This window comes from Manis pentadactyla, chromosome 2 (assembly GCF_030020395.1).
Source record: "Manis pentadactyla isolate mManPen7 chromosome 2, mManPen7.hap1, whole genome shotgun sequence".
Taxonomy (NCBI): domain Eukaryota; kingdom Metazoa; phylum Chordata; class Mammalia; order Pholidota; family Manidae; genus Manis; species Manis pentadactyla.
In genome coordinates, this window is record NC_080020.1 from 5866892 (window position 1) to 5891628 (window position 24737).

General features: G+C 48.7%; 1 protein-coding gene across 7 annotated transcripts in view; it reads left to right on the forward strand.

Moving 5' to 3' along the window:
- Positions 1-17628, forward strand: part of STARD13 (StAR related lipid transfer domain containing 13) — a 329780-nt gene extending 312152 nt beyond the window's left edge. For all 7 annotated transcript variants that reach the window (XM_057489672.1, XM_036904997.2, XM_036904996.2 and 4 more), the window contains 7 exons: positions 3935-4133; positions 8813-9023; positions 9652-9766; positions 10634-10855; positions 11180-11397; positions 14300-14476; positions 15208-17628. In XM_057489672.1, the coding sequence (XP_057345655.1) occupies positions 3935-4133; positions 8813-9023; positions 9652-9766; positions 10634-10855; positions 11180-11397; positions 14300-14476; positions 15208-15325 (1260 nt within the window). In that variant the 3' untranslated portion in view covers positions 15326-17628. The remainder of the gene's footprint in view (positions 1-3934; positions 4134-8812; positions 9024-9651; positions 9767-10633; positions 10856-11179; positions 11398-14299; positions 14477-15207) is intronic.
- The last annotated feature ends 7109 nt before the right edge of the window (positions 17629-24737 follow it).

Here is a 24737-nt window from a genome sequence, read left to right on the forward strand (position 1 = left end):
TGCCACCATCTAAGGACTGTCCCAAGGCTTTGCTCTTGATCTCGGGGAGAAAGGCTCCCTGCAACGAGCTGGGCCCTTCCTCTCATGCTAAGCATTCATCTCAGACGTAAGCATTCATCACCAACAGCTGAATTCACCCCCGCTGTGCCCTGAAACATTGCTGACATTTCACCTCCTACACTCCCCAGTGCAGAACGCTTTAAATGTGATGAAACCCAGTGTATCCATTTTTGCCCTTGCAGCTTGCTGCAGAGGAAATAAGGAAGGTTAGCCTGGTTAGCCTGGCATGTGTATTCAGACAAGGCAGTGTAAGAGGAGCCTGGCTTTGTTGGCTGTGCTTTTTATTTCTGCCCTCAGTCAACCGTGCGCAGGAGGATAGGCACTGCCCGACTTCTGATGGATGTGAAGTTCCTGCAGTCAGAGACGCCACCTCCGAGCTCAGAAGCAGAACCCACTGCACGCTGAACCCGGGAACCTTTCTCCTTCTCACTAAAACCAACCCTTCTTCATTAGCTGAGCACATTCCTGAGGAGGGAACGGAAGTCCTAGGAAACACACTCAGTCCTGAAGCGATTAGCATCAGCGGGAAGCCAAGGCAGAGATCCGATGTTATTTAGATGACATCTGAATTCTAAGGCAGCGCGCATGCCCAGCCTCTCCTACGGGAGCAGTAAGTGTTCACGTTTAAAGTTTGCTGGGAAGACGCCGCGAACTCGGGCCAGTGTCCTCTACCCGTCATTGCCAGATGGGTGATGGTCGGGGGCCTGGCTCCTTAAACTCTGCCTTGAGTCCTTGATTTGTCGTAGCTGGGTTTTCTGGCGGAAGACAAAGGAAAGTAAATGAGACCAAAAGAAACACTCCTCACTCGTCCCTCTATCTCTGCAATGAGAGGTCACGTGCAAGGTAGGTGTTTTTAAATGGGTTCTGCAGTACTGACCACCGCGCTTCCCTTCTCAGGGAGGCGTTTGAGCCGTTCTTTAGAGGCGCAGGAGGGCAGGACCAGCTATGGAACTCGCGGGCCTTGCTCAACATGAAAACGTGAGACCCCTCGTTGGATACATTGTTAAGAATTTCCAAGCGGTGCCGGCAGAGCATGAAACCACACAGGAGCCCCGTGGGACTGCCACCGGTGATGGACACAGAGGCAAATGAAAGACACGGCACGCTCCTCAGGAAGCTGAGGGCTGGGGCGGCCGCCCAGCAGTGGTGATAGCAGGGGTGCCCTGAGAAGCAACGAATTTTAAAATGGTTCCTTCAACCATCCGTTTTTTACTTGGGGAACAAAGATGTTTACCCAAAAACGCAAATTTTATCACTGCTTTGAAACTTTTCAAAGAAGAAATGGTGACTGTCGATCACTCACGTGACCACCCCTGGTTGTCCTAGGAAGGCAGGTAGGAGAAGCTCCTTTCTCTGTTCTCAGGGTCTCCACACCGTGGGGGGAACCTTCCACTCACTGCATGTGGGGTGTTTCCACCGCCGGGAACAGGAGCCCTGTCCCTAAACGGCTTAAGCGACAGGAAGCGCATGTGCTCACAGAGGCCGGAGTCAGGAAGTAGGGCGTGCCAGGGTTAGTAGCTCTTCCGTCAGCTCAGGGCCATTTTTTGGAGACTGGGGTTCTTGCCATCTCTCCCTTCTTTCACCCTCAGCTCCTACATCTGGAATCCGGTCTGATGTCAGACCACCTTTTCTTCATTAAGTTCGAGAAAGAAATTTCCTTCTGCACTTCCAACGAAAACCCTCTGAACCCACAGATATTTCCCACGACCCCTGGAAGACAAGGGTGGGACGGAAAGGTTATTGTCAGAATCTGAGAAGGAACCAACGAATATCTGACAACCCTCCGGACGCCCCAGGACATCCACGTCAGGACAAGCAGCTCGGAGCCCGCAGCTGGAGGGCTCCAGACACGTCAAAAATAATTAAAATAACAATATTTGCTGCAATGAGAAAGAAACTTGGAAACAAAACAATACAGACAAAACACGGCCGGGATGTGTGTGTACATGTCCGTCAGTGCACACCCAGAAGTGAAGCCAGCGAGGCACAGAGGACGCTCTGCAGTTTACACACAAACACTCATCTGCTTTAATATCTTCCCGATCCATATTTCTCTGCTGTTAAAAAAATAACAGGAATTCTCAAGTGGAATACTACCAGCTCACAGGAGCAGCAATGTTCGTGAGTCACACTTAAGAATTCACCTCCGGGGCACGGCAGTTGTGAGAACTCCGGTGCAGTGAGTCCCGTGGCACAGGCCTGGGCTCCCTTCCAGAGCTGGTAGGGTTGAGATGTAAACAAATGGAAGCTGGATCTCACTTCAGGAATCACTCATTTGACATCTTGAATTTTTCTTTTGACAGTGCATGCTTCCTTCTCATGCACTTTGATGAGATTTGGAGCACTTGCCAGAGGATGATAAATGTTCTTTGGATTCTTCTGGAAGAGTCATCCAAGTATGGCAAAGCTTTGCCTTTTCTAGACATTCCAAACTTTAAGAACAAAAAAGAAAGCAGTTAACGTTTTAAGTGACCATATGCATGAATATCCTGATCTGCAGAATTAGGGTAATAAGCCTCAGAATGCCAGGAGGTATTAGGAAAAATTCTGTCACTATTGCCCCACAGAGCAACAGTGTAAAAATTTCCCCTGCAGTCCACTCAACTGACATATGCACAAACCTGAGCATTCTTTAATTGCTTGGAATTCTTCCCTTGCTGTTACTGTCATTTGAAGGAGTTAGGGCTGCTCCCCATTTATAGCAACAGTCAAGAGGGCTCTGCTCAGACACCTGAACTTGGGCTGCGGTGCGCCTGGCACACAGAGCAGCCGGTGAGACGGCCTGGCGCCTTCTCCAGGCACAGGAGGAGGAGGGCCGGCCAACTCCAGTGGCCGCTGCTTACCTGTCTGACCACTCAGGAATGTTCCCACTGTGCTCTTGGAAACAGGCCAACATGTCAGCCCTGGCAGAATGAGAGAAGTGGAGATTGAGGACTGAATGACGGGCCACGTTTTGAGCAACTTGGTGTTCAGCCAGCATTTAAAAATAGCAGGCATCTCAATTTGCTATAAGCCCAGGGGTTCCTGAAAGCTGAGTACTTGGTTGGGTAAAGACAAGTTCAGAGTGTGGAGAGTCAGCCATTGCAAGGGTTTCCATGACACAGGGTTCTGCTCCTCCACTTCCCTGTTCCTGTCAGGGGCATCATCTCCCCAGTGCCTTATTGCTCCATTTATTTGTCAAGCAGAGGAGGAGTCTAACCCTAGGAATGAAAAAGGCCTCAAACAGTGTCTGGAAGTCTGAAGCAGAGCCATTCAGGAACCACCCAGGAAGCATCCTCACTAGAGCCATTGCTTATACACGCAATAACTAACCAGGTAGAGCAATGGATGCCGGGTATCACTGGGGGAATCTTGCAGAGCTGTGCTCCGAGGGGCACTGGATGTGGTCTACCAAACATCCATTGACCAAACTATCTCAAAAGGCCTACTAACATGTACACACCAGAGGGCAGGGAATGTGGCCCGGTCTGCTCCCTGGTGACTCCCAGCCACTCTAAATGTGCCTGACATGTAGCGTGTTTAATCATTACTTGTTGAATAACTAAATGAGTAAAAATAATAGCATCTAGTGTGTTAGAAGACTCCACAGGTTATAAAACTCAAGCACATATAGTTTCTCATCTAGTCTCCACGATAGACCTGTGGGCTGGGCTATTACTCTTATTTCATTCCGAGGAGAAGAAGTCCTGCTGGCCAAAGCTATTACCTAAAGTAGCTCAACTAGAGATTTGCAGTTTCCTGGTCTAAGTGATGCAGTGGCCACTCAGCCAGTCCTGGTCCCACACCTTGTTGCCACCCCCAAGATGCTTGCCTTAGGAAGACAGTGTCTGGGGCAGAGGTGACCTCACTAACACATCCCTGTGACCTGTTTCAGGTGGGTCTTTTTCGAAAATCGGGTGTGAAATCTCGAATCCACGCCTTACGTCAAATGAATGAGAACTTTCCTGAGAATGTCAGCTACGAGGACCAGTCCGCTTACGATGTGGCGGATATGGTGAAGCAGTTCTTCCGGGACCTTCCAGAGCCACTCTTCACCAACAAGCTCAGCGAGACCTTCCTCCACATCTACCAGTGTAAGTGGGCACAGGGCAGACCTGCCTTCCCATGGGCACCCGTCTACTTGCACAAGATCCCCATAGATGAGTTTTAGTTATACAAGTAATACATGAATCCATAGCAAAGTACATACAAGTTATCATTCTAGGTTCCTCTCCAGAATTAAACTTCATTCACAGTTTGACAGGGAAATCTCTAAGCCATATTTTATGCGTTTGAAAATACTTTTCTGACATTAGTATTTTCCTTCTCAATAGGGTTTTGTGTGAAATCTAAAACTAACATTCAGTATACTTTTAATAAACTTAAAATGAAAAGGGGACACGATAGAATTAATTTTGTATGTAGATGTTTTTTAACATGATTCATTTTTTTAAAGTAAGTGTGTCCTTGGGAGCTGTGAACTTCAAAGCTACATATGTTAAAATGACTGGAAATAAGAAGTAAATATATTTCAATGCAATGTATTTTCATTGGTGAAAAGTAAGCAAAGGAAATCATGACTGGCACTTAATTCAAATAATTTATATTTTCATTTGGGATTTTTTTAAGTGGCATTAAATTGCTGATTCTCAGCAAAGCCCCTATAATTAAAATAATCATTAACTATAACAATTTTTTATTAAAAAGCATATCCTGCTAAAAGTAGTTGCAGAATGGGATAGTAGAAATTAGCACGTGACTCTTTTCTGGATACAATGTTATGATTATAAATTATTTTGATGGTTCAAATCCCAATTCTTTAGAAAACAAAACAAAACAATTTGGCCTGTGGACATGGAGTTTTCAGCAAAATATCCCTGAAATGGACCTCAACATGGGGCTGATGCAGTTTGAAGAAGATCACGGGCAGAGAGAATTCTGTACTAAATGTGCTGAAGAAGTCTACAATATTGCAAATTCAAAAAGGATTAAAATAAGTGCCACTTGTAAAAACAGGATAAAGAGGTGACCTGCTGAATAAATATTATTTTGTCAAAGTGAATAGGTTAAGTTAAATTAATGACACGTGTGGCTGGAGCCCAAGCACAGGGACTCGTGACGTTGTTGCCGAGATTGAGCCGCACGTTTCAGCTAAGCCTCCTCTGGTTTAAAGTCCATATGTGCATTCTACATTTAATCTGTTCTCAGGTTAAGGTGGACATTAGTCTAAGGTTAAAGCCAGATGATTTCCTAGAGATAAATGCCTTTGGTCGTCTCCCAGGCTCACCAGCAAGAAACAGGTCAAAGGAGGATTTATTTTAGGTGAACAAGTGTTTAGTGCATGCCGCTATGTGCAGGGCCCTGTGCTGAGCACCGCAGAGCCTACAGGTGGGTAAGACTTACTCTCTGCTCGTAGGGGTCTTGTACCTAAGGGAGACAAGACGTGTGCATGAATAACTGCAGGTCAGCAAGAGGGGGAACTTCCATAATCAGGTTATGAAGAAAACCCAAGGATGCTGAGCTGAGGAGTAGGGCTGGGGGAGAGCGGCCAACTGGCAGTTGAGCTCTGTGAGGAGCTCATGCCCAGGGGAGCCAACAGCCTGGGCGTGTGCCCAGAGCACAGGGTATTTGTCTGCCTGTGTACGATGCAGCACCACGGAGCACTGAACAGCTAGGCTGTGGCCATACCAAGTGAGGGCACCATTAGGGCAGAGACTGTATACTTGACTCGTTGAGCATGGAGAACCCTTGGGTGTTGTTGAGGGGGTTACTGGTTAGATGTTCTCATCTGTAAAGATAGAGCCACAAACCCACAAACAGTTTTTTAAACAATAAGGCCACTTACATAATCACACATAACTAGAAATCTGCAAGTATTGAATTAAATAGTTAAATAATAATTAAGTAAACTGGTTATTTCCACAGTTCAGCAATGCCAGGGCTGAAGTCAGCTTCTCCTGGTTTTTCCCTTAAGGTCACAAGATAATTGCCACAACTTATAATTGTTGTGTCCTTCCAAAATTCACATTCAAAGGCAAGAAGAGGGCAGAAGGGCTTCTCCTTGGGTTTGCGTCTCTTCTTAATCAGGGAGATAAATTAGAAGCTCATAGTGTTTATCTTGGTCCCATAGGCCAGATGTGGTTGCACATTCTCTGCTAAATCAATCACTGGTGTGAAGAATGGGATCACCAGTTTTGGTTTAGACCAGCATGGTAATCTTCTAGGTATGAGGGAGGGGTCCGTCCTCTCTGAGCCCATTGCAATCCACACCTGAAGACAATATGTGTTTCCTGATAGAGGAAGAGGGAGACAGTAGGTGCTGCGTAGGCAGCCAAGCAGGTTTCTGCCGCAGGGTGAATATCCATCAGAACTGGTTTTTGGACTCTTGAATCTGGAAGTGGTGATGAGAGGCACTGGTCTGGGTGAGGAGGAAGGATCTTGGCACATTAACGGAGGCTCTGGACGGCCTGCTGGGACTTCGGCGGTGACACCGGAAATACACGTTTCCGTGGATAAACTCTAGAGTCAGAGCTTCCAAAATACCATGGGAGGAGGGGGCGCCCTCCCTCCCGTTCTCCAGAGACGTGCTCGTTACAGCTTCATGACCTCCTGGACCCTCATCAAGTGATTAACAAGGGTGCTGTATGGATAATGAAAATATTCGAGACCCACTGGTCACCAGAAGGGAAGAAGGACGAAGGGATCCAAGACCACCATCTAGTTATGGTTTGGTGACCGTGAGGATAAAGAAACGAAAGGAGAAAGGCAGACTGGGGCCAGGGAAGAGAGCCGTGTTCAGAATCAGCAGGGTGCTGAGGCCGGGGTGCCAAAAGCCGTCCACGTGCTCACAATCTAGAGCAGTCGAGCACGCAGATCTAGAATCCTCTCCTGAGAGCCTAGGAAGAGGCGAGGGCTGCAGGCGTATCATGTGCAGCAGAAGCTCAGAGACGATAGGACCAAAATAAGTGCGACATTTAGGGATTAATAATTGACCTCCAAAAGGATTTTTAGTAGAAAATAATAGAAACTATGTTCTGAGGGATCAGGGAAGAAGGAAGTAGAAAGGGGGCTGAGACAGCATGTTGCCATGACAGATGACTCTTCAGAAATGTCGGCACAGAAGGGAAGGTTGGCGATGTAAAGTTAAACAACGTATACACTAGGCATCGGACCTCAAACAGCAGATTTTAAAAACAGTCCAGTGGCTTGATCCAAAGTTATCACACTTCACTGCCAAGCCTGAAGCCATTATAGCCTCTGCTTCTGCGTCAGCACAAAGCAAGAAAAACAAAGATCTTGCTGTGATTTGAACAAAATGGCTCTTCTTTTCTAAATCCAGGTCTACCTTGTGAGAGTCTGCAGTGGACGAGGTGGGGTGGGGGTGGGTTGTAGAACGCTGAACACACGGTCAGGCTTTTCCAGAAATTTGGGTTTGCTGGCCGACTGGGGTCACGAGGATGCCCAGCCCCCCCCTGGGATGTGTGGTGACGAGAGGGGCAGGTGCTGGGCAGAGGATCACACCAAAGTCCCTCAAGAGCAGCAGGCTCCCAGTTTTTTATCATGCACCCCCTCCAGCAGTAAATATCTGTATACTTATTTATTTTTAATAATATAAATATACTGTGATGTGTTATGCACATTATAAACAGGTCCAATCAGTATTTTTAAAATGATAGAAACTGTTAGAGAAAACCAACACCATCAGTAGTTCTTTTATTTTCTCCCCACACCTCTCAGATCATCACGAGCTCCTTCCCCCGACCCTACTGCAGAGACGAGCTCGAGAATGTGTAATTTTAAGAAAGACAACGGTCTTAAGCAAGCTCCTGGTGGGGTCTTTCAGAGAGAGAGGGATGGGGTCGTGGGCAGGCCTGGAAGACCATTAACAAGACAGCCAGGGGGCGGCAGAAGGCAGCCCCCAGCACCCATTTGCGGACTCTCCCCTTTCAGTTCAGTGTTGGGACCAGTTCCTTCAGAGCCTGCAGGACCAACACCCTCCCCCACCCCCAGGGCCACCCTGAAGGAGAACAGCCCCCCGAGAGGAGCCACGTGCCCACTGTGGCCCCGGGGAGCCTGCTTCCTCCTCCCACACACAGCTCAATGCCGCGCCCCCAGGACTGCAGAACGGCTGTCACTGGGTCACCAAGCGAAGCCAACAGTGTGCCTCCCCTGCACCAAGCCCTGGGTGACGGGCAGAGGAGGGTGCTTTGGCAGACCCTCAGGGGGCGGACCCACCAGGGCGCAGCCAGCTCAGTCCCGCCCCCCACAGCTAATCGTGCCAAGCTGGCATCGCGGCCTGGCTGCTCCACTGGGCTGGGAAAGGGGAGGCCGCTGCCCCTCACGCAGCGATTCCAAACCCTGTCCACAGAGCCCAGGGCATGCTGAGGGGGCTTCACAAGCCCACTGCCGGGAGGGTGGCAGAGGGAAGCCCGCGGACAGCACTCCCGCCCGTGGCCAGCTTCAACCACAGCAGAAAAGTGGTTTGAAAACAGATGAGCAGGGGCACCGCCCAGAGAGAACGCAAAGCCTGGGCCCCAGGGTTCCTGGCCAGGGGCCACCCTGTGCGCGAGGCCATGGGGCTGGAGTCGGCGTGCAGGGTCCCCAGCCCGGCTCCGCCTCTCCCCGCGCACCTGCTCCCGTCTTTGCGCGGCTGGGCCCTCGGCGCCTCCGTCTGTGATGGGTCCCCAGGCCGGGGAGGTGGAGCCCGCCCGCCCCGTCCAGCCGGCTCTTCCCGCGGCCGCCCCTCTAATGACCCGCTCCCCCTTTTCCGCAGTTGTCCCCAAGGAGCAGCGACTGCAGGCGGTGCAGGCCGCCGTCCTGCTGCTGGCCGACGAGAGCCGGGAGGTCCTGCAGACGCTGCTGTGCTTCCTGCAGGACGTGGTCGGCCTGGTGGAGGAGAACCAGATGACGCCCATGAACCTGGCCGTGTGTCTGGCCCCCTCCCTGTTCCATCTGAACCTGCCGAAGAAGGAAAGCTCCCCCAGGTGGGTTTCTGTCGGTGGCAGCAGCCACCTAAACCAGGCCCCTAAAAAAAAAGAAAGAAATGTCTCATGTCGTGTTTCACCTTGAGCATTTGTCAGCACTTAATTTATAATCAGAGAATACTTCAAGGTGACCTAATGCGTGTGCTCAGACCCACCGAATTATCAGAGTAGCCCTGAAGGGTGTCTGGTGCCATCCAGAAAGCCTGACTTCTGTTTTGTTTGCGTGTGTGACTGGGAAGGAGAAAAAAAGGACACAACACAGTATGTGACAGTCTTTAACAGCAACCACAGAAAGGCTAGATACAAGGCTGAAGCAGAGCGGCGTGCAATGAAGGAGTCTGGGAAACTTGGGGAAAATGGATCCATTTCTCCCCCAACCATTTTCCCTGCCCTTGTGTTTGGACAAGGTTTTTCATTATGAGCTGTCAGAGGACAAGGTTTTTCATTATGAGCTGTCAGACGCTTAGCCTGACTCAGAATACCTAAGATGTGTGGTCATTGTTCTTATTTGGAAATGAGAGAGTCTGGATAGCATCTGGGTATGAACAGAGCACAAAACAGATGAGCTCTGCATTGTGAAAAGCTCTTTGGTTCGGGATCTGCTGAGGACGCTGCGCTTCAATTACAGAGTCATGCAGAAGAAATACGCCACCGGGAAGCCAGACCAGAAGGACCTCAGCGAGAACCTGGCCGCTGCTCAGGGGCTGGCGCACATGATCGTGGACTGTGACAGGCTTTTTGAGGTGAGCGAGCGGCGTGGGCAGGCTCCCTGTGGCTCTCGGAGCTAGACAAGACCCTCGGCGTGGTTGCCGCCCTTACGGCTTCTAATCTGTTCGCTCCTGGTTTTATAACGACGGTAGTATACTCCATACTTCCGGTCTTTGCCTCCAAGAAATGTGAGGAGCTAAATAATTGAGGCTCCAACAGTTAAAAGCACCTGTGGTTCCCAAGATGCTAGTTAAAAAAAAAAAAAAAAGCAGTACATCACCTTCAGGTGCCAGGTTCAATATCAAGCCAACCTGTTATTATATTTGATTTTACCCTGGGACTCGATTAGGTTCAATAGCTGTGTGTGTGTGTATGTGTGTGGGGTGTGTGTGTGTGTGTGTGTGTGTGATATTGAGTGATCCCTGTTAACTAAGAGACCATGACAGCTTATGAATAGAGCCACGCATGTGTTAAAGAAGTGAGCTAGACTTCTGGCACACTTTTGTGGTAAAATCAACATCTGTAAGTAGGAAAAGTGTGCTCAAAAGGTGAAGCTATTTCTAAGTCAGCCTTGATGTTTCCCTTAAGTCTATGTGCTTGCAGTTTCCTAAGCCCTCAATTTTACCAAACTGAATAAAAATACATCAAAAGGAAAATGCAAAGAATGGATCTGGGACGTCACTGCCATGTTTTAAATAATAAATATGGCCCTCAAACACGTCTGTGTTTCCTGACGTGAGGAAGCCCCTCACTCCAGACTTGCCACTGATATTAGAAAAACGTCTCCAGCCTGCAGCCCTCGGCCTGAAGGCCACACTACGGGTTTGGGCAAATGGCTTTGCTTTCTCGAACTATCAGTCTCGTCATTTCTTCAGCTCGGTGTGTTGCACCCCTTGGTTCAGGTCCCCCATGAGCTGGTAGCCCAGTCTCATAACTCGTACCTGGAGGCCGACATCCACGCTCCATCTCTGGAAGACCTGGGGACCCGGCTGGAGGAGGGCGGGGCGACTTTCCACACCTACCTGGAGCACCTCGCCCAGGGCCTCCAGAAGGAAGCCAGGGAGAAGTTCAAAGCATGGGTCACGTGCTCCAGCACAGACAACACAGAGCTCGCTTTCAAAAAGGTAATCTCGGGGGTTGGAAAAAAATCACCCCCAAAGAGCCACATCTCATCATAATAGCACCAGAATCAGAGAAGGTTAGAAGGGTGCCCGGCACACAGCAAGCAACGTGTGTCTTGGTGGCTATTATCTTGATCACCGTGATTGTTATTCTTTTAACCATAAGTGTTCAACACTTTAAAACGTCCTGACGCTTCTGGCCTGAGGCGTGCAGGTTCGCCCTTTCAAGTTCCGCGAGGGGGGGTGGTTTTTGGAGGCGCAGCGCGGTGCGGTGGGTTTTGATGGAGGCAGCGGCCCCCTTCAGCCGTTGGCCGTGTCCTTCCCAAGGTGGGGGACGGGAACCCGCTGAAGATGTGGAAGGCTTCCGTGGAGGTGGAGGCGCCCCCCTCGGTGGTGCTGAATCGCGTGCTGAGAGAGCGGCACCTGTGGGATGAGGACTTCGTGCAGTGGAAGGTCGTGGAAGCTCTGGACAAGCAAACCGAGGTCTATCAGTACGTGCTGAACAGCATGGCGCCGCACCCTTCCAGAGACTTCGTGGTTCTCAGGTGCGTCTGACGCCGGGGTTTAAGATGTTCTCCTCCAGAAGCAGGTTAATAGCTGCAAATTTAAGCATTTCCTGGCGTTCCACGCCAAGGGGGGCCTCCACGGGGAACACGGAGCAGGTGCTCATGTCTCCCCGTGAAACCTGGCTTCGCTGCATTGATGCCCGACTTCCTGCCTTTTTCACCCAATTCACAGCCCTGCTGGGCTCCCCTACGGCCCCTTCTCTGTGGAACGTCTGGTTTATTAGGCCATAAGTATCTTCATTTCCTCAGAACAGAGTCCCGGGAAGGGCTGCTGTTCGTCCAGCCGCTCTTTCTGCCAGATTATGCGGATGGAATCTGCCTTTCCCGTGAGGTTGTCTTTCTGCCCTGGGGAAGCAAGCCTTCGGTTCCCGTGACTCCCAAGGCCGGAGTGTGTGTGTGTTTTGTCCAACCTCATCTGCACAACTTCAAATGTCCATGGGTCTTTACCGCACACGGGGAACTTGGCACAGCCCTGATACCCAGGAAGATTTCAGGGCCTGACAGGGCATGTGAGTCTTGCCTCTGCTATTGAAATACTGCTTCTAGATAGAGTTACAGGTTGAGCTGGGGACTCGTACGCTCTGGGCTTCGAGGGGGGTCCTAACCAACGACGGGAAGTTTGCGCAGTAGAGCTGGACAGGTGGGCTGGTGAGTCGGGATCGAATCAGGAAGAACAGGGCTCGAGGATGTAAAGAAACCCAAAGAAAATGAAAATCACTAAATCCTTTCCTGGTGGTAATTGATGGCAAACACTGACCCTTCTCATAGATGAGCAGTGTGGAAGGACTAGCTAGTGAAATGCCCAAATGTATATTTTAAAGAGGTTGTTTTTTTTTTTAGGAAACCAGTCTCAATTGGCAAACTAAAGGTTGCTTTTCACATGGGCTATTTATGCCTTTGGAATTGTTCCATGGGACCTTGAATTTTAAGGACCACTTTTTCCAAATATATGTGTTTATCTTAGCACCCTTGCGGTCCTGGTGGAGCATGTGGGCAGTTAAAGGGTGGCTTATTATGACAGTTTTGGGGACGTTAGTCATCTCATAGAAGTTATGGAAGTTAAATGCATACCTTCACTCCTGCAAGCAGCAAATCAAATAGTTCTGTTGGGGTGGCAGCCGTGGGGAGGGGTCATGCTGTCGCGGCCTCTTCCCTGCCCCTCCTCCCCCGCCCTCTCTCCTTCCATCCATCCAGCAACCCCACCAGCCTGCTGTTTCTTAGTCTGCCATCCACCGCTCCCTTGTGCCAGGCATCACTGGAGGCTCTGGGGATACTGCAGGGAACAGAAGAGACCAGAGTCCTGCTCTTTCGAGGTTTATATTTATTAGGAAGAGAGAGTCCATAAATAATAAGTAAGGATAAAGAGTCACTTCTCCTAGGGGGATAAGTAAGCTAGGAGGATAGTAAGGTGTGGATCTTAAATATAACCTCAGTGCACTGACACTTCGTCTAAGAGTTGAAGGAGAAAGTGTGTGGGTCATAAACCTCTGAAGGAGAAAACCTAGGCACTCAAGAGGGTGGATGATGAACCAGACATGGTTCCCACATCAGGAATCCCTTGTGGTTAGGATGCCAAAAAGTAGGAAGTGAGGAGGTCACAGAGCTGAGATTTTTCCTGTCTTCAAAGCGTCTCCCTGTCTCAGCACCTGCGTGGTCGCTTCTCCAGGATCAGCGGGTCTACCTTTCACTTTATCCCCGCCTCTTGTTCCTCAGGGGCTTCCAGTGATAGTTACCGAAGATTTTGCCATTTTATCCCCATAAATCTGTACCACTTTCAGGCATCGGTATTAATCGCATCATCACGCACGAAAGGAGAATGGTCACACCCACGGGCACGCTGCCGGGGATTTGTGTGTGGCCTTCTCCTTCCCAGGTTCTTGTCAGGCATGTGTAATAGTTTCTCTTGCTGGCGTGGTCAGAGCAGACAAAGTTGCAGATGAGATGACTAAGGGAGGGCACAGGGCTTGTGGCGTCAGTGACTGGGACTGTGATGCTGAAAGCAATGTCCTACGGTAGACAGTGTTGTTACACACAAGCTCGCATGACTCCTGACTTGCATCGACAACACTCTTCCAAGTGGCAACCCCCTCTGTGCTCGAGGAGCTCCCATAACAGGGGACTGTCCCTCCCTCCTCATAGGGCCCATTCCATTTTTGGAGCAAGCACACTTCAAGATGCCTCTTCTCCGTATTGAACAGAAACCGCCTTCATGTCTTTGACTTCTGGAGTCAAATCACCTGTATTTAGGTCTTCTCCCCTTCTAGAGCAGCTCAGGTGTTTGAAGACAATTAGCAGTCCACAGGTGTCTCACTCCCTTCCAGCTGAGCATCACCAGTTCATTTAGCCTCCAGGACTTGAGTGGAGCATCACCTCCTCCAGGACGCCTTCCCCTGTGCCTTCCCTTCCTTCCACAGGATCCCAGAGTGCTCCCTGCATAGCCATATCATTGCACATACCACGGTGTTTTAGAGTTTTCTTTTCATGTCTGTTTTTCCTCCTGGGCTGTGTATCTGTGTGTCCTAAGGGGCTTCTCAGAGCCTGACCCTTCCGTGTGCCCCACACATGTCTGCTGAAGGAGTGAGTCCTAATTCTGGAGCTGTAGGGACCAGCGCTTCAATAATGGGCAAGAGCTTCTGCAGCCAGAGTTTGGGGACCCAAATGTAGATCTGAGAGCTGCAAGACCATTTCTGGCCTCTAGGTCACAGGACTGAGAGCCTTGCTTTGAGCTGCACTTTACGCACAGTCACAGAGACCGTTAACTTAACCCAAGTGACTAGGACTGGAATCTGAGCGGGGAAATACAAGTGTAAGCCTCGGCGCTGCGTCCAGGTTCTTGCGTCTCTCTTAGCCGTAATTCTGACGTGTGGGCTGTTTTGCACAGAACCTGGAAGACTGATTTGCCCAAAGGAATGTGCACTCTAGTGTCCCTGTCTGTGGAGCACGAGGAAGCCCAGCTCATGGGTGGCGTGCGGGCCCTGGTGATGGATTCTCAGTACTTAATAGAACCCTGTGGCTCCGGCAAGTCGAGACTGACCCACGTCTGCAGGATAGACCTGAAGTAAGTGGGACTCCCAGCCCTTCCCCAGGGTGGCGGGCACGGCCGCGGAGTCTCAGCTCGCGGGCCACATTTGCCAGGACGCAGCTGTCATCCTGACTTCTCATCTCGCTATACTTTTGTCCCTCATTGCCATTAGCATGCTTTTGTGGATAATCACTTATGTGTCCCCTCCCTGTTTTCCTTTTCACCACTTTCCCTGAATTTCTGACTTTCTCCTGCAGCCCTCTGCTCTTGTTAATTTCAGTTTTTTGTCCCCATGTATATTTCTGTGCTTCTTGCTCAGAGCAAACACAGGCAGTAGAGCCAGGCACGGCCTAGGCACTCCAGAAATACGGGTCCCCCATCCTGTGTTACTCTTATGCCCGCCCTTTGCACTCCTTTGTCATGAAACTAACAAACCCAAGCCCTTCAAGTCCATGATGCTGAAACTGACGTGGCTTGGGTAGATATGACGTGAGCTTTCTCAGTAAATTCTAGAATGCAGTCTGAATCTTCTCTGAGGACGCAGTATTGTTTGAAAGCAGCCACTGAAAAGATAGACTGAATACTTGGCCAAAAAGGCCTTTCTAAGGGACGCAGTGACAGAACGAGGCTGTCCCATCCCCGAGCCGCAGCCCCACGTCGCGTGCGTGTGTGCCGGCGCTCGGGGCAAACGGCCCTGCCTGCCGTGACAAGTGGCTGGGGTTTGGACAAAGACCGCCTCACTTCCTTTCTGGTTTTTGTTCCCACAGAGGTCACTCCCCAGAATGGTACAATAAAGGCTTTGGACATCTGTGTGCAGCGGAAGTTGCCAGGATTAGAAACTCTTTTCAGCCCCTCATTGCTGAGGGTCCAGAAACTAAAATCTGAGTTTTCCCCAGTGTGACATCAAACTCAGGGAAGAGGAAATGAAAGCAAATACTTGTGGGAGAGAGTGTGCTTTTGAGAAAGCGAGAGAGAGAGAAAGCAAGAGAGAGAGAGATGGGCATGGTTAATGCCTAAAAATGGAGACACTGAAACGTCGGAATGTTGAAGATATAAGAATTTCTGAGAACTTTCCAGCCTTCCTGGAGACGGCTGTGTCCCTACTAATATAATTATTTCTAAAAATCAGAACACTTATCTATGTTACTTAAAATTAAATGGATTATTCCTTGTGCATTGCCTAATTTGCTATTTAAAGGCTTCTAAGAAGCGTATTCTGAACTGTAAATAAATGTATGTATAGCATATGTATATAAGTGTGTATATCTCTATCTTTACTGTATATATGTAAAATACCAATTTTATATACAATTGCATATTTTGAAAAGCAACCCGTCTGACTCAGTGAGTCCCTTCCTCCCGTGGTTCTTTCCAAGTTGCTCTGGGCCAGTCCCCAACTGTCCTGTAAGCTGAGCAGAATCTGCTGCTAACACCGAGGTGTGAAAATGTGTTTAACCAAAGATTAGCTAACCAAAGGAAAACGACACCGAAAGGGTCTGCGGTGATGTTAGTTTGCTTTATTTGAAAACTGAGAACGGGGGTCGGAAAAAGCGAGGACAAGAATATTTATTTATTCTGCTTAAAAGTGAAGTGGAAAAGCGAGACATCATTACCAAACTGAAGGCTAGGCTACCAGCTGCCAGTGGCCCGGCCAGATGCAGCTTCTGTGAAAGGTCAGATGCCCTGGGGGGGCCGCGGAGTCGGCCCAGGGACTGACACCGACCTGCAGTTTCCCTTCTGACCAAGCTGAGATGATAGCCTTCGCATATTCACAGCCAAAGGGAACCTCTGTTTCATCAAGTTTTCATAGATACGTTGTATAATGTTTTTGAATGTCATTCTATTTGACCAGTGACCTATTTGGTCACAGTTAATCGGCATTTTCTTACCAAAGTATTGCACTGAATTTAACTCTGGACACCAGACAAAGGGAGCTGGTCCTTTCAGGTCCTGAACCATTGCAGGTTCAGGGAGTTCTTATTTTGCTACATACGATGCTGTTAAGATATAATTCATTAACGTTCTGCAATCTGAAAGACAGGGTTTTAAACTAACATAAGACCAAAACTATGTTCTTCAATTAGTTTTAGAAAATATGAACAGGTTTGTTAATACCATGTTTTTTCATTAGCCGGTCAAGTTACCTTATGCATATGGCCCAACCTTATTTATTATTGTATAAACTAAGCAAAGTGACTCTCCTTAACCAACTGCTAATGAATTTAAGTTGTTGTTTTATTATAATTTAACAACTGTAGAGAGAAAGATAATTTATTGTGTTTGGTTTGAGGGAGAGAGATTTTCTCTGGTAATCCATGAGAGATTGGTATTATAATTTAGCAACCGGTATTAGAGGAAAAAAAGAAAAACTTAAATGAGTGTCTTCCTTTTGTTTTTTGTTTTTGGTCTTGTATACATGTGTGTAACATTTGCTCTTATCAGCAATGTGCAATTCTTTTATTGAAAGAAATAAAATGCTATATACGAGTTCTGTATGGTGCAAGAAAAATCATACTGTTTGAATTATGACCTAGAAATATTTCTGTCTCCTTGCCTACCTAAAAAGTGGCAGCAAACCCATAATTTTCCAGTTGGCCAATGCTCTGTGAGCACACCAAATTCACTTCCGCCATATGTCTTAAGTTTAACCAACTACACTGGATTATCTGACTATGCAGAGACAAGATCATTAGTGAAATTTAATCTAGCTTAACGCCCGTCCTACAGCCAGAGATGAGACCCTATATTTTTGGAGAATATGGTAGGCACCCCAGGATGAATGGTATTGTGTCACCATCTTTGCTGTGTGCGCTTATCACCTGGAGACCTAGTTCAAATGCAGACTGATTTAGACAGTCTGGGTGGGCTTGATGGATCCTGCATTTCTAACAGGCCTCGGAGATGCCTATTCTACTGGCCCAAAGACCACACTCCAAGAAGCAAGGACCAAGAGGACACTTAAAACCGAATAAACATAAATATGACTGTGTTTCTGGCACCCATTCTCTTCAAATTACCTGACGTTTTTATTTTTATATACATATTAATCACATCACTGCTGCATAATAGCACAGTGCAGTGAAAAAGAAAAAAAAAGGAGGGAAAAGACTCATCAAGCTCGTTTGTCAAATACCATAGTGTTCATTGTTATCTTGCCAATGGAAATAAAATATGATATTGCATTTAAATATTTATACCTCATGTATATTTTTACCTCAATTGTTGGTGTCCATCATCAGTTGTAAATAAATAATTGCCAAGGCAAATAAATTTATATACATTAAAAAGTTCCTATTTTCTATAAAATACATGTTGATTTCCATGCTTCACCCTGTGAGTGGAAAACCAACTTCGTGAGGAAGAGATGAAGGCAGCGTGCCACGAGCCTGACTCCTCTGTACCACAGTCATTATTTCTCCCAAATAAAAAAATGTTATCCACAGACATTCACTAATTGGGTGTCACCATGTGTTTAGCACTGAAGTGATAGGTGGGGATCCTTTTTACATGTCATTGCTCTGAAATTCAATACTATAAAGTCATATTACAGTATTTTTGTCAGAGATTCGGTAAACTCTAGCTACATTTCATTTTCACTGAGTACACGAATCGAGACCTGATGAAGGGACTTATGCGCAGACCAGACAGAGTGGCCCCATCTGACTCTGAGCCTCTCGCCTTCACTGTACTTGGTCTGTGCTATACTTCTAGTAAATAAGAAGGGAGCCCTACGTAAACCAGCAGGAGCTCCCAAACATTCTCAGCCATAGGCTGGAAACGCCAAAGCAGCTCCGAAGACCATCTGCCCTCCTAAAAGTTATCCAAACTCTGCTCTCTGCTCAACTGCCTCAGGCCTTCTCCCACTATTTTCAAGTTTTGCTTTCATAGGCCTAGAAGGAATTCCATTGCCTCTTTTCCTCTTTTTTATGAAAGAATATCTAGCAGGTGCAAGCTACAAGTGTCCTGGGGCCCTGGGTCACATGAATTCAAACTTAATTCCAAGCACACTTCATGAAACTCTTAGGTCTAAAACAGGTCTACTTCTGTCTTTCGATATTTGGCCACAAGAAAACTGGTCATATGACCTCCTCTTTGGAAGATAATTTAAAGAGTTAAAATAGGCCCCAGCCAAGTGCCGTGCCACACACACACTGACACAAACGCTAACTTAATGTCTGCTGACTGCCTAAGAAGTTAAGGCAGGAATGCCTGAAGTTACAGCGTTGTAATGTTGCAAAGCCATGAGCTGAACTGACCATGTGCACCTTCTTACATGCTTAGACACATTACACCCTTTTAAATATTAAGGAGTATTTACCTCCATTCTAACAATCCCACCCCACAGGCCACCGGGATGGCTCCCAACCCACATTCTCCGTGTACACAGCTAAGGCTCAAAATCCCAAATACTACTGCTTCTCTGAAGCAAGATAAGATTAGTGAGATTTAATCCAGTTTACATGGTCCTACATAGGAGATGGGACCCTACATGTCGAGAAAATATGACAGGCACAGAGGATGGATGGCATTGTATCACCACCCATGAGCACAAATCGCCTGGAGATCTTGTTCAGAGCAGACAGATTCAGGCAGTCTGGGTGGGCCACAATTCCGTGTTCCTAACAGGTCTCAGAGATGCCCGTGTTGCTGGCATCATTTGCTCATGCAGAGCACATTCACTGGACACTGAATAGAGGGGACACTTGGCAGGCAGAGGTGCTGCTGCAAAGAAGACATGGTGTGGGGCAGGAACAGTGACACACAGTCAATTCACAGTATTTTTGCTCAGTAAAGTTGCTGTGAACAGTGAGTTAGTGTGAACCACCGCTCCTAGCAGAAATCCAGGATTAGGTTCCTACGAGCCTGCGGTCACATTTTTGTCAACCAATCAACATACAACCTTTTGTATGTGTGTTTTTATTTAAACATGCCTTACTTAATACATATTTCTTACAAACAATTATCTGCAGGATTTCTTTATAATAAAACATCCATTGAGAAGGCCTTAATATTTTCCTGACCATGGGTAATGGGACAAAATTTCTTTGACTTCCAGCCTCACAATGAAGCTTTTTTCTATTACATTTAGTTTATCGGTCATCATCTCATGAACCCACAGGTTTAGCTGCTTCCCATCTTTTCCATGGCTTTATCATGCACTATGAATATTACTCTAGCAGTTTCCAAAGTGGCCTCACTCAGAGATCAGTGAATTTCCTCTTCCTTTTCCTGGATGTAACTTTTCATCAATTCACGAACAGTGAACTCACAGCCACAGCAGTAAAACTCAAGCCTGAGCAAAGCTCATCTGACACATATTTTCTCTCTGTAAGGCTCATCCCAGGCTTCTTGCTCTCAGGAACCTAGATAGCACTTCAGCACTACATCTGGGGGCTGTTTAAAGCAGCAAAATCACCAACAAAAAGCACAAAAATGGGGGAAATGTGTTACTAACTAGCCCATGGAAAGGACACTTGTTTATAGTGTGAGAGCTGAAACAGGAAGGCAGAGTGTCTCAAGGCTTGACCCCAGCTGGGAATGTGCATGGACGTCAGTGACGCCACTTCTGTGTCACTCTGTGCATTTCCAAGAATGACCAAGAAAGCACTGTGAGTATATGAATTTGGCGATTACAAATACATGTTAGTGAATGGGCGAATGTGAAAATACAGACTGCAAATCATGAGGATGGGTGTATGTGTAATACCCGGTGGTAGGTCACTGGAAAGCCTAGGAAACCCAGCGGTGGTGGTCACCCCAGGGAGGCCAGAGGAGCGATAGATCAGCACATGCAGGACCCAGGGTGCCAAGGGGAAGGGTGAGCTTGGGCAGCAGGAGGAAGTTGGGTGTGCCTAACACGGAGGGTCAGAGGGTGCGTGGGGGAGCAGTGAGTGGGGTGGGAGAAAAAGCTGGATGGCTACAAGCTGGGAAGTTTTAAGCAGCAGCAGGGACTTTGGACTTTTCTCTAATGAGCTTGTGAGAGTCAAAAAGCAGAGAAGTGAAATCACATAGGGTTTGATGGCAGAGACTTAAAATAGGCTACAACAGAATTGATGTACCGCTAGGTCCACAAATGCAGGAGCAGCGCTGTGAAGATCCCCCAACTTTGCTGGTACACAATCCCCTTTGGTTTCCATAGAGACAGAAATAAATACAGTGACTGACAGTGCTGGCCTCCTGAGCTCATGCTAATCCGTGATAATTTGCCCTTCCTTTGTTCTAGAATATGCCGCTCTCCCCTATTCCTCATTTCATGTGGAATATTTACATAAATTTACTAATTCATCTGATCAACCTAGAGAAGACACTTTCAAACCAGAAAAACACCCTTAATGCCAAGACCCAGGCGCTCCAGATCAGCTGGGGGCTGCTGAGCGACCTGAAGGGGTCAAGAGCTGGTCCCACCACGGAGGTCACTGGTGAGATCTCCAGGGACAAACCCCAGCCGCGGGAATGGCTGGGCTGGCCGCCCGGCTCCCCCCTCTCCCGTTACAGTGCCTATTGCTCGCCACGGGAGGGAGGGAGGTTGGCCCTGGCACTGAGAGAGCTCTGACCGTGGGCCACCTGCCCATTGACAGAAGATACCTCTGATTTTATAAGTTGACCTTGAGCTGTCTCTGTGCCTCCTCCCACAGCAGCGGCATGGCTAAGACACAGAACTAGGACCCCTCCTGTGGGCCGGACTGGAGTCCGTCCTTTTCCGACGGCCCCCATGGGTGCTGAGGGGATGCTTCCGAACCATCAGTGCTATTAGAATGGCCAGTGGTTGAACTGCGGATGGACTGGCATGATTAAGGGCAGAGGATGGCGGAGAGCCAGTTAGAAGGCTGCTGTGACCGTCCAGGTGGGAGATATCTGTGGGGAAGGATATGGAGAGACACTTCAGGACATTTCTGAGCTACGATTAATACGATTTTCATATTATCTGGCTGTGGGTGGGCGGCGAAATGGAATTGGCTTAAGGTGACTCTGAGTTTTCTAGCTTAGAAAGACTCGTGTGTGGTGAGTCCCTTGGGGATGCCGGGAGAAAAGAAGGGGAAGAGTAGGTTCAGATGGGCAGCAGGGCAGGCAGAGAACGTGCCAGAACGGGGGATCCGTTGCGCTCTCTTCGTGTCCTGCTCACGATAGCTGTGACCCTCCCAGGTGGAGACGCCCGGCAGCCGGTTGAACATACAGGTCTGAAACTCCAGAGAGTGACCAGGACCCAGAGCTGGAGGCATGTCCCTTAGGGCACTTCAGTAGTGTCATTCTTCCTCTGCTGACCATACACTCAATGGCCCAGGGATACCAAGCCACTGTTGCACATATCTGTGACCTTGCAATGACCTTCTCTCTGTCTTCTTGGCCATCCGATCACCTGTTTGTTCCTTAAAACCCTATTCAAACATAATTTCCTCCACAGGCTTTCCTGACCACCCCTCTCAAATACAACTGTTCCTTTACATACTTCTCTGATTGCACAAATCACATCTCATTTATTTGGTAATAAGTCTACTCTCCCACCCTCGAGGGCATAGAACGTATCTTACTTAGCTTTGAAACTCCATCTTCCAGGACCCTTTCTGCTACAACATTGTATAAGTATTTGTTAAAAATGAACTGAGTATATAGAAACTGGGCAGAGGATGATAGGAACCATAGAAATGGAAGTCATACCCAGGGAACATTGTGTAAAGTATCCCAAAGCTAGTGAAAAGGTCATTACTTCAGCTCTTCAATAGTACAAAGAATGGAGAATTAGCTGCTCTTCCAGGAAGTTAAGTGTGACCACTTCCAAAATTAGCGAGTACTGAACATCTCCTTAAAGCAGATAGAATAGTTTGTTAGTTCATTCATTCAACAAATACGTATGGAGCGTCATTACGTGCCAGACACTGTTTTATGTTTTTAGTAAGTAAAACAGTGAGTCAAATCAGTGAATCAAACAGACAAAAGTCCCTGACCTCATGGAGTTTATGGTCTAGCAGAGAAGACAGCCAAAGAACAAGATAAATCATTGGCCAGTGAGCTCCACAGGGCAAAATAAAAACAGAGGAAGGAGGGAGAGCAGCAGATAGAGAAAACCTCTTCAAGAGCTGAGGTGGAAACCATTCGAAATGATCCCCCGTCTGAGTGTATTTCCCTCCAGCTCCACTAAAGTTGCTAGAATTACAGCAGTGGGAACGATCAATTAATCAATCTGCTGGGACCTATTGGTTGTGAAGAAAAAGGAGTAGAGCAACAGCAGACAAAGGATCCCTCTGAGCACGACCCTCGGTGATACGCACCAGCCACCCCGGCCAAGACAGTCAGAGGTCGGGCTGGCGAGGGAGGCGCAGAGGGCGGAAGCCCGCAGGCCCCAGACTGCACCAGGCACTTCTGACTCGCAAAGGATCAAGTGCCCTGCTGTTCTGACTTCCGATGTCAGCCCATCCCAAAGGCCCCTGGGGACTTGGGGGTGTGCTCCCACGAGCGTCCCCAGGGTGCTCAGGCGGGGCTTCTGTTCTTTGGCTGGGCATCCTCATGGCACCCACATACAACCTCTGCCCACAGTAACCCCGTCAGCTCACTGTTGGGCTCTACCTGGCTCCCCTCCACTCTTGTCACACTGACACTTGGGGGCAAGACCTGGTTCTCCCCTTGTGGAGCTGGTCCGAGTTCTCCCAGGCATCCCCACAGCGCACCTGGCTGAGACCAGGCTGTCTGTCACCTGTACTGAGTCACAACCCATATACTGCGGGGAAGAGAAATACACGGCAGGACGGACCTCCAAGCTACGCCTCAAAGCGGCTCCTCTTCCAGCCCACTGACCCAAACCTGGCCGAGGAGGCGCTCACCCCTGCAGCCTGCCCCTGCCTGGCCCCTGCCCGCTCAGCCTCCACTCCTGACCGAGGGAACATTGTCCCCTGCAGGGAAGGGCCGGACTGACCCACACCCACCTCACCATGCGGCCCACGTCACCACATCTTCGTAATGTGGTCAACACCCTGTGTGGATTGGCACAAAAACTATCAGTTCCCCTCCGGGAAGATCCAGTTTCATCCACTTTCATCTGCTCGTCAAAGGGCAGGACTCCAGGATTCACTCGCACAGTGGACCTGCCTTGATTCATTGCCCTAAATCTGGGTTCCTCTCAAAGGAATCCCCAACACATCGTTTCCTAGGGGCGTGGCTGAAGAGCCGGCCGGCACCCGGCCCCGTCGTGGGGCTGCACCACCTTCCCTTCCCGTGCTCCTGTCCTTGCACGGCCCTGTTGCACACGCCGGTCGCCATCTCCCTGAGTATCAGGCATCTACCTGCTGGAAGGCTGACTGATGACATTTTAATATGAATGAGTTTCACACAGAGCTTCTCCACTATAGATTTGCATAATTAAGCCTTTTCTCTCTGTATTGGAAATCAGAGGCTTTGTCTCCCCACATGGATTTCAGGCCTCAGCAGGTAGATGGGAGCTATTTTGGAATGAGGCGGAGCCTGAAATGACACTGCCATATACTAAAGCCTAACCCTGAATGGCGACGTGACCTTGTTCTGGGATGATGGGGTGGGCAGAGGGCTGCTGCCCTGCACAGAACCTGCTTCCCTGGGCAGGCCAGGGCGCTGGACCTCTCCCGGACATCCCAGGGGGATGGGCGCATGCCTTCAAGTCAGAAGGGCTCTCCCTGGCAGCGTCCTCCGACCTGCCCCTTCCTGCACCTCGGCCTTCTCCCCCTGCACCACTTCATAGCTGTCTGAACCTCGTCTTTTCTTCCCCTGCAATCCCCGATGCCTTTGGTTCCAAGCCCATCGAGCATTTTCTGCAGAACTTCCTAACACGGTGTGCAGGATCCATGGCATCTAGATCCTGCAATGCACAGCTCTGCCTGGAACCTTCTGCCAGAGGAAGGAAGACCCAAGAGAATGCCACACCGTGCACTAGAGGTGACAGCTGAGGGAGATGGGACCCTGCCTTTCCCGGGGCTGGTGGGACATGCGAGGCAGGATTCCCACATGCTCCCCGTGGACAAGTGCTGAAGACATGGAATGAGGAGGCACCAAACTGGAGAAAGCTGGGGAAAAAAAGGTGACTGGCTCCGGGGAGGTCCACATTGGATTTCCTTAGGGCCCTTCAGGTCCTCTGCGCTCCCTCATGTACAGGGAAAGCAAAAAGGAAACAGGCGCAACTGCCTCTCCTCTTTGAGCCACAGATAAAGCGTGCTGTCTTCCATGGAGATGGGCAGTTCGAATTATTCTGGAGAAATAAGCCATCCAACTGTCTGAAATTAAATATGCACTCTAACGACCAGCCGTCGGGGATGGCGCCATCCATCACTGGGAT